Source organism: Agelaius phoeniceus, chromosome 2 (assembly GCF_051311805.1).
Source record: "Agelaius phoeniceus isolate bAgePho1 chromosome 2, bAgePho1.hap1, whole genome shotgun sequence".
Classification (NCBI taxonomy): domain Eukaryota; kingdom Metazoa; phylum Chordata; class Aves; order Passeriformes; family Icteridae; genus Agelaius; species Agelaius phoeniceus.
Genome location: NC_135266.1, coordinates 117,511,522 through 117,521,213, shown reverse-complemented (window position 1 = coordinate 117,521,213; position 9,692 = coordinate 117,511,522). Strand labels below are relative to the sequence as shown.

General features: G+C 61.4%; 1 protein-coding gene and 1 long non-coding RNA gene across 2 annotated transcripts in view; one reads left to right on the top strand and one right to left on the bottom strand.

Moving 5' to 3' along the window:
* Positions 1-9,692, top strand: part of LOC129117577 (uncharacterized) — a 444,593-nt gene that overhangs the window by 213,584 nt on the left and 221,317 nt on the right. The window lies entirely within an intron of this gene.
* TPBGL (trophoblast glycoprotein like) lies at positions 3,820-5,154 on the bottom strand. The gene has a single exon (XM_054628372.2). It carries the CDS (start codon positions 5,021-5,023, stop codon positions 3,953-3,955), a length of 1,071 nt encoding a protein of 356 aa, XP_054484347.1. The 5' UTR covers positions 5,024-5,154; the 3' UTR covers positions 3,820-3,952.

Genomic DNA, 9,692 nt, shown 5'->3' with positions numbered 1-9,692 from the left:
TTCCCCATCTGCCTGGGCACTGCTGTGCCAGCTCCCTGAGGGGCTGCCTGGAGCCAGGCTTGGGGAACACACACAGGGACTTTGGCCTGCCCCCTGAGCCCCCTGGCCAGGCTGAGTGTCCCCAGCCCCTGTCCCTCAGGAGGAGCCCCCTGATCCCTGGTGGTGTCACCTCCAGCCCCCCCTTGCTGCTGGGGACAGGTCTGTGCTCAGCCAGGAACGCCCATCTCCCAGAAACATCCACAGGTAAACAGGAGAAGCCCTTCCTGACAATCCCCCTTTCTTTGGCAGAGATGAACCACCCCTGAAGCAGAGGAAGGACAAACTGAGCACTGTCCTGGGTGTGGTGATCCCGAACCACCAGTGCTTCAAGTGAACCCTGCTGAGGACTGAAATCCATTTCTGTGAGGTTTTTCCCCTGTGCAAGCCCTTCCCTGCTATCAGGAGCTCTACCCTGCTCTGTTTGTGCCTCAGTTTCCCCAAGGTATGACGGCAGTGTCCCTGTCTTGCTTTTCCTAAAGGAATCAATGAAAAGCAGAGGGTGTTTTTCCTCCCTCTGAAGGTTTGGGTTAATTTGTGAGGAGGGAGGAAGGAATGTGAGGACTAAGGAGCCTGGTGTGTAGGTTCTGAGGGGTGAAGTTACTTGGGCAGAATTAATTCTCATTAATTCTGTGTTTCTGTAAGGACAAGGCAGCTTGTGGCTGATTTTCTTGCCTGCCCACACAGCCCTGTGCTCAGCAAGGACAAGGGTGATGCTCCAGCCCAGCTCTTTCCCCTGGATAAATCCAGCTGCCATCACCACACAGGGAGTTTTGGTCTCTTCTGCACTAAAGGAGAACCACACTCAGCCTCCTTCCTGCAGCCCTGGGCACCACCTTGGGCCACCAGGGATGCCCTGGTTTGGTGACAGGAGCACCTGAATGTTCCCAGGATGTTCTGGGGGCTGGGTGCAGCCACGGCTGCCCACCCACATCCCCTCCCCAGCCAAGCCTTCCTGCCCACCCGCTGGATTGGCCCAGGGAACCTCTGAGCTTTGGAAAATAAGGAAGGAAAAGCACATCTCAAAGCCTGTGCTGGTTGCAAAGCACCAGTGGCATTTCATATGCAGGGCATAAAAATAGACATTTTTTGGCTTTTTTCCCCCCTCTGTTTTGGTGATGAGCCACTGCAGGGGGCTCTGAGCATGCTTTGCTTGGTTCCCATCACGGCTGCTGTTTCTATCCTGCATTTCCCTTGGCTCCAGGGAACGCTGGGGTGACTCTGTGCTCCTGCCATGAGCTCAGGACACTGGGAGGTCCACGTTCCTTCATGCAAAGGGACTGCATGCAAACATGATGGCATCTGGGCTTCTCCAAACACGGGGCTGTCTTTGAGAAGCCAAAAAGCACATTCTGAGTCTCAGCTCAGTGACAATGCCCTAATCCAGAGGTTCCCTGCTCCTGCTCTTCGTCATGTGTGGAGTATGTGCTGTACAGAATAATATTGATGCTAACAAGCCACAGGAACTGTGCTCCCACAGCTTTAGCTTTTCCCCCATCCTACCCCCTGCCTGAGTCAGGAGGGCCAGGATGGTCTGAACCTTTTGGTGCCAAAAGGAGACGTGTCCTCGTCCCTGGGCACCAAAAGCCACCACCTTCCTCCCTCTGGCCTCAGGAAAAGCTGGAGCCACCAGCTGCCCACACCAGCCACCCCTTCAGAGAAAGGGCTTTGGGGTCAGGGAGTGTTTGGCCACTTCTCCTTTTGCTTGGAGGCGATTTCCTTCCCGTGTTCTATCCCAGAGCCTGGTGCCTGCTGCCAGACTGGTGCGGTGTTCCCTGCTCCAACATCCCCCTTCTTTCTCCCTGCTTCCTCTGGGCTTCTCCCTGCTCCAACATCTCCCTTTTCCCTCCTTCCTCTGGGCTTCTCCCTGCTCCAACACCCTCCTTGTGCCCGCAGAGCCCTCCAGGATTCTCCCTGCACCATGTTCACCCTCCCCACGTCTGTCCCCATGAACGGATGGTGGAGTCACAGCTGGGGTGTGCCCTGCCAGATGTGCAAACCCACCCTGCTGGCCCCTTCCTTTGCTCGGGGGCTGCGGTTTGGCTGCACGGGGGTGGGAAAGGGAGGTGGGTGAAGGTGAGGGCAGGCTGAGATTTCTCCCCTTGTAGCTGGCTGCATGGAGTGACAAGGTGGCACTGGAGCCCACAAGCTCCTACAATGGGGGAAAAACCTGAGGAAAAGGTCTTCAAAATGCAACAGGTTTCACAAGGAGCTGAGCCGTGGGGATCTCAGGATTCCCGAGGAGCCAGGACAGAGGGGAACCAGCTGCCTGCTCAGAACATCCAGGAAAATGATTGCGATTGCCAGTGCTGTAACTCAAACACAGCCCAGCCGCAGGCTCTGCTCCCGCTCTCCCTTCCCAGCCGCCCCACCTCGATACCGGGATTTGAAGGGCAGGAATTTCAAAGGGGAAAAATGCAAAGGATCGCGCACCAGGCTGCATCCCTCCCGGAGCCTCCAGGCATGGAAACAACCGTGCTTTCCACCCGGCAGCTGAGCGCGCACGCACCCGGGCTCCAGGACCGCAACTCCCGCGGAAGTCTCACTTCGGAGCCAGCACACCGGGCACCGGCTGCTCCCGAGCATCCCCGGCAAACGCCCCGGCACGGCTGGAGGCAGCCGCGCTGCCCGCATCACCCTCCCGCTGTGGGGAGAGGCAAACGCGGGCGCCTCAAAACGCAGCGCTCCGGTTTTCATCCCGGCACCGAAACTCGGCATTTTTTAAGATACCACATTCCAAAAGCTGCAGCTTCCTCTGGGGAAGCCCCGCAGCCGGAGATGCTCGGCGCGCCGGCACCTCGTGAATGAGGTACCAAACCACCCGGGAGAGAAAAATTGCTTTAGAAAGCTGTTACCTGGATAATTTTCCCGAGCCCCTGTGCTGCTGCCAGGGAAGGATCTGTGCCCAAGGCACACAAAACCCCCCTGCATGCCTGGCCACCAAACCAGCTCAGCAAGCGAAGTTCCTAAGCACCGATGAAAGCAGAGGAGCGCAGAGCTCCCTTCCTCTGCCAAACCGAGCACAGTAACTTCGCCTCAGCCGCGGGGATATTCGGAAATCGTTTGCAAGGAGCTTTATAGAAAATAGACGATGGAGTTGGGTGCAGCTTTCGATATATTTGCTCTAGGATATAGTAACAGGCACTAAAGCAAACACGGGCAGGGGAATTAGGGCGGGAGCTTCTGCTTGGCTCGTTGTAAATGACAAAGTGCCGAGACAGCCAGGTCTACGCTACATTCTAGAGTCAAAGGGCTGCCCGCGCGTGCCCCGGGGAACATGCACGCAGCCGGCGGAGGCGTTTCCTACAGCTGCATCGCCTTGTGCCTAGAACGAGCTGGAAATGTCATTGAACAAGACCTAATGGATAAACGGGCTGGGAAAAGCACGCCGCTTCCCGGGGGGGAGCAGCTGGACGTTTTCTCTTCCTTGCAGCGAAAAGGGAAAAAAATAAGAAATTAAGTTAAACTTTGCGCCTGTCAAATAGAAATCTAATAGGAAAGAGAGCTGTACATGGTCAAAGTCAAGTCGAGAATCCAGGAACGTCCAGGACAGTTTCAGGTATTGCCTGCGGCTCGTCGGGCTGCGCCAAGCAAACACCCGGGTGTGAGTGCCGAGCCGCGCATCCCGCCTGCCGGAGCTTCCCGATGGAAGCTTCCCGGTGCTCCGGGGCCGGGCCGAGCGTGCTCCGGGGCCGAGCCGGGCGTGCTCCCCGCCCGAGGACACCGCGATGGAGGAACGGTCCAGCCTGGCGCCCTGCGAGAACCCGCCGGGCCGGAGAGGGCGCGGCAAGGGGGAGCCGGTCCGGAGCCCTCCAGGGAGGTGCACCCCGCTCTGGGGCACCCCGAGGCCGGCTCGACGGTGGTGCCGCGGGGCCGGGCCGGTGCCGGGGTGCGCTCGGAGGCCGGGCCGGTGCGCTCAGAGGCCGGGCGTGCCGGCGCAGCGCGGGTCGGCGTCCTGCTCGTAGCGGTAGTGGTATCCCTCCATCTGGTCGCGGCAGGCCTCGCGCAGGTTGTGCAGCCAGCGCTTGATGCCGCGGCGGTTCAGGTAGAGCACCATGAGGAAGACGACGCCGATGAGCGCCAGGACGATGCCGAAGAAGACGTAGGAGGCGGTCTCCAGCTCGGCGGGCTCGCCGCCGTCGCCGCGGGCGCAGGCCAGCGCCTCGGGCCGCAGGCGGAGCAGCGCCGTGCCCCGCAGCGCCGCCGGCCCCGCGCACCGCAGGCTCCGCGCGTCGAGCACGCGGTTCGCGGCGGCGCCGCGCAGCCAGGCCAGGAAGGGCCGCAGGCCGCAGTCGCAGCTCAGCGGGTTGGAGCCCAGGCTGAGGCGCAGCCCCCGCAGCTCGGGCGCGTCCAGGCTGCGCAGCTCGGCGGCCGCCAGCCGCTGCAGCGAGTTGTTGCGCAGGTCCAGCTCCTCCAGGCCGGGCGGCAGCAGGGCGGCCGGCAGCGCCTGCAGCGCGTTGCCCGCCAGCTCCAGGCGCCGCAGGCTGAGGTTGCGCAGGGCCAGGGCGAGCTGCTCCTCGAGCGGGGCCGCCAGCAGCGCCTGGTTCAGCTGCAGCGTGCGCAGCAGCGGCGCCCCGGCGAAGGCGCCGGCGGCCACCGAGAGCAGCGGGTTGTGGCTGAGGTCGAGGGTGCGCAGGGCGGGCAGGCCCTGCAGGGCCATGTCCTCGATGGTGTGGATGTTGTCGTGGCGCAGGCGGAGCAGGCGGAGGTCGCGCAGCGGGCGGGCGGCGAAGGCGGCGCGGGACAGGACGCTCAGGTTGCTGCCGGCGATGCTGAGGTTCTGCACGGCGGCCGGCAGCTCCCGCGGCGGCTCCTCCAGCCGCTCGTAGCGGCACTGCACCAGCTCCGGGGTGGCCACGCAGTAGCAGGCGGACGGGCAGGCGGCGGGGGCGGCGGCGGGCGGCACGGCCAGCGGCAGCAGGGCGAGCCCCAGCCAGGGCAGCCAGCGCGGCCCGCCGCCCGCCCGCCGCGCCTGCCTGCGGGCCATGCTGCCCCCGCGGGCATGCAGCGGGGCCGGGGCCGCCGGGGGGTCGCGCCTGCCTCGCCGCAGCCCCCCCGGGCCGAGCTGCCTCCGGCGCCGCGCCCGCACACGGCGGCTCTGCCGGCAGCGCCGGGCGCGCCGCTGCCCAAATCGGGCCGGGGGGGTGGAAGGGGAGGAGAGCGAGGAGGAGGAGAAGGAGGAGGAGGAGGAGGAGGAAGAAGAGAAGGGGACAGGTTGGGGCTGCCCGGCGCTGCGCGATGGGCTGGGGAGCGCCGCGGGCGGCGGCCGTCGGGGGGAGCTGAGCCGCGCTGGGCTGAGCCGGGCTCGGCACCGAACCCACCGAGCCCCCGCCAGAGCTGCGGGCTCCTGGGGGCTGCACGGGGCTGCCGCGGCCCCCTTGCCGCCCGAGGAGGGATCCGGAGATGCCGCGGTCCCCGCCAAGCCCGGGGAGGATTTGGAGGCTGTCCCGGTCCTTTCCCAGCCAGGTGGGCGTTGGGGGCTGCTGCGGGGTGCCCCCCAGCCCCGGGGAGGGGATGGGGGCTGTCACGGGGGCTCTTCATCCCAGGGAGGATTCGGGGAATTACCTCCGACCCCTTCCATTCCAGGGAGGAGCTGGGGGGTTGTCTCAGCTCGCCTCCGGCCGCGAAGGATCCAGGGGCTGTCCCACTCCCCTTCCAGCCCCGGTCCCCATTCCCCGACCTTCCCCACAAGCCAGGCACCCCACAGCATCCGTGAGCATTGCAGGGTTATCTCCCACTGCTTCCAAGCCTGCTTGGTCCCCACCGGCATCCCGGGGCTGCCCAGGGCTGGGGGGCACGGGGGGATCACAAGCCCCAGGGCACGGAGTGTGGTGTTGGGGTGGGCACGGGACTTTTGGATGCTGCAGCGAGGCACAGCCAGGGACTGGGAGCGCAGTGTTCAGAGCCAGATGCAGCAGCAGCTGGATCCCCTTCAGTGCCTAAATGCCTCCATGGACCTGGGCTGGGGCCACATTAAATAAACCCCATGCTGGGCACACAGTCCCAGAATGGTTTAGGTGGGAAGGGACCTTGAAGTGCATCCAGTGCCACCCCCTGCCGTGGCAGGGACACCTTCCACTGTCCCAGGCTGCTCCAAGCCCTGTCCAGCCTGGCCTTGGGCACTGCCAGGGATGGGGGTCTTGTGGATCTTGATTTTTCTCGTCCTCCCTGTCCTGATCTCTCATCCTGACCTTTTCCCCGTAGTATTTCTCCTCTTACTGGGGTTCCTTTCCCCAGAAGCTCTCCTGAACTTCACAGGGGCCAGGTGAATCATGGATGCTGCTGTGATTGGGTGCCTTGAGCTGCTGCTGACCACCCTGTGCTGCGCTCCCAGAAATTGGGCAAACTCTGTATATTTAAAGTGGCGGTGTCTAACAGCAGCCAGAGAAACCAAGGGAGCCTGGTGGAAGGGTGGGGCAGAGAAACAGACCTGGGAGCGTGCCAGGAACTGTGTGCCATCACATCCTGAGGTGTGGGGCAGCATCCACGGCCGATGAGTGGGGAGAGCCAGGTGTGCAGTGGGTCGTGCTGAGCCAGCACTGCAGCACTCCCAGATGGAGCCTCCTCTCTCCCAAAATAGCGCTTTGCAGCCCATTTATCACATTTAATTGCTATATATAAGGAACTGGTAGCACTCTGGAAGACAAGGCAGTGGGTGGGTGAGGTCAGGCCAGGTGAAGCAGGTCCTGGCAAGTCTCACCAAGATCCCAGCACCTCCCAGTCCTTCTCCAGGCTCCTCGGATCAGGAGCTGCCAGGAAAAAAGGCAGGCACCTTCCCTCCTGGTCCAGAAACCATAAACCATGGTGGCTGAGTGATGCTGGAGGTTGTGGGAGAGCATGAGGCTCTCTGCAGCTGACCCCTTTGACTTTGAAGGGTGGAGATGCTCCAAGGTTTGGAGGGAAGGAGATGCTCCAAGGTGTTCAGGGCTGTTCTGCAGCAGGGTGGCTTTGGGGACGTGGGGGCTCCTGCCTGGTGGCCCCGTGGTGACTCCCTTGCCTGCTGCAGACGCCCTGGGCTTCCCCAGGGCAGAGCTGTGAGCCTTGGGGAGCAGGGCAGTGCCAGGGGGTGCAGCAGCTCCCCGGCTCCCACACCCACCCCAGCTTGGTGTTACCCATTCCCGGCTGTCGTGCTGGATCCTGGAGCCCCTCAAACACGCTGGGTGCAGACCTTCAAACCCCTGGCGGGCTCGGATCGATTTGAGAGCCTCCTCCACCATCCCCCCTGACCATAATTCTGCATTTGAGGCAGCATTGAAGACTTCCTGTGGTTAAAGGCCGGGAGATTGCGTCTGCCATTGCCATGTCTCAGGATGAGATTAGGTCAGGCTGATGTGATTTGTTCCTACAATTTCATACAGACCGTTACTCATTGCCTCATTATCTTCTGGATGCTTCCAAGGAGAATTGATTGCTTGTGCCATGTCTGGTGACCTCTGTCAGGCCACCTGCTCTGTGACATCGCTTCTCTCACCCCTCATCAGCGGTGGCCCGGGTTATTTTGGGTTTTGCACCCTGGGGATGTGCAAGCACAGCTCTGGTTCCTCTTCCACCGTGTCCCGCACTGGTTTTTTTTTGCTGCTGGTGCTGCTCTTGTTTGCAGATGGCTTTTTAGTGAAGGCAGGAACAAAAAGGCAGTGAATGCTTTGGCTGGTTCCTTCTAGTGGTAGAGGGCATCATTCCTTCCCTCTCCATCCCTCTGTGTTTCCTGCTGCTGCAAACTGGGGCTGAAGGCTCTCCTCATCCTCCTCTGGGCAGAGAATGGATGGAGAGCAGCCCTGAGGATAAGGACCTGGGGGGTGTTGGTGGGTGAAAAACTCGACAGTTTTCAGCAGGGGAGGGGATTCTGTCCCTGAGAGACCCCGGGTGAGACCCCACCTGCAGAGCTGCCCCAGCCCTGGGGACACAGCAGCAGCAGCAGCAGCAGCACCTGGAGCTGCTGGAGAGAGCCCAGAGGAGCTGCTGCAGGGCTGGAGCCAGGCTGGCAGAGCTGGGGGTGCTCACCTGGAGAGGAGAAGGCTCCAGGGAGAGCTCAGAGCTCTGGCAGGGCCTGAAGGGGCTCCAGGAGAGCTGCAGAGGGACTGGGGACAAGGCATGGAGGGACAGGACACAGGGAATGGACTCAGACTGACAGAATAGGTGTAGATTTGGTGTTAGGAAGGAATTGCTCCCTGTGAGGGTGGGAGGCCCTGGCACAGCTGTGGCTGCCCCTGGATCCCTGGAAATGTCCAAGGCCAGGCTGGACCCTGGTACTTGGAGCAGCCTGGGACAGTGGGAGGTGTCACTGCCAACACTGCAGCATTTGAACCCAGCCCCTGACCTTTGCTCAGCCAATGCTGGCAGCAGCATCCCTTTAAAACACACGCCTGTGACACTGGAACTGCTCATTTCCCTGAAGGAGCATGCTTGGTAAAATGCTGGAAAATAAGGAATAATTTTTTTGTTTCCCACATAAAACTGTTGGAAATTACATTTCTTTCACTTCAAAAAAATTCTTCCACCTGTATTTGGAGAGGTTTGGCACTGAAGCCCTGGTTTTGCCTTGTCCTAAGTGTTTCTTTCCCTCCCTTTCTCACACCCTCTTGGGATTACAAAAGGTTTATAAATCTGCTTTTAAGCCAAGATGGGAGAGTCCCCAGGCTCAAGGTGATGGAGGCCGACTCCCAGATTTTGTGTCTTGCTCCAGGGATGGTGCTGGGGCTGCAGGTCAGGCTGGACCTGCCTGGTCCCATGGCCAACCCATTTCCCTGTGGCCTGGCAGAAACTGCCTTCCCCAGCACCAGCAGATAAAAAGAGGGAAATCCAAGCCAGGCCGGGCTGGGCTGACAAAAGCAGATGGGGACAGCACATCCGTGTGGGTTGTGGCTGGCCATGGTTATCCCTGCAGGAAGAGCTCATCCCTGGGATTGGCAGAGGCTCACTGCTGGCCCGGTGCTCCACGCCGCCCCCTCTTCCCTCTGCACCGCTCCCGTGGTGTCCGTGCGTCCCAGCTGGCACCAGCCAGGCCCCATCTGTCACTTCGGGAATGGGGTGGCTCCTTTTGGTGGCCCAGTGCCGCTGCTGCAGCCCCTGTAATGGATTCCCTGAGCTGGAACTGGACACGGCGGAGCTGCTTGGTGCATGTTTTCAGATGGTATCAGAGCTGTTGCATTTAAACATCGCAGGCTGGCCAAGGCAGGGCCAGGGGGCTGCTCCTCGGTCATGGTCACAGCCCCATGGAGCCAGGAGCTGGTTCCTGCAGTGGTGGAGGAATGGGAATGCCGTGGATCAGGAACCCCTGGAGACACCAGTGTGGTTTTTCCACCCCAAATAAGTGGGACCCTGCAGTGCTGGGCTGTGCTGGCTTCCCTTCCAAGGGAATAGGGCTTTGGGAGCCCAAAGCCAGGCCTGGCTTTGCTGTGCTCAGGGCCCAAGGGAGAAAAGGCCACCCCAGCCCAGCAGGGAAACAACAAATCCCTCATGGCGAAGCCGCGGGATGCAGGAGGGGAGGGATGGCCCCTCCTGAGCCCGGGGGTGTTTGACTGCTCTGCTCAAACCACGGCATCCAAAGGAGAGGGCGCCCTCTCCCCCGCCGCCCGCAGAGCCCCGTGTGTGCTGGGAATGCTCTATAAATACATGGGCAATAAATAATGGATAACCTGGATGGGCATTAAAGTGTA

Excerpts from the sequence above, each read along its gene's own strand:
- TPBGL (XM_054628372.2), bottom strand. The coding sequence starts at position 5,023 with ATGGCCCGCAGGCAGGCGCGGCGGGCGGGCGGCGGGCCGCGCTGGCTG.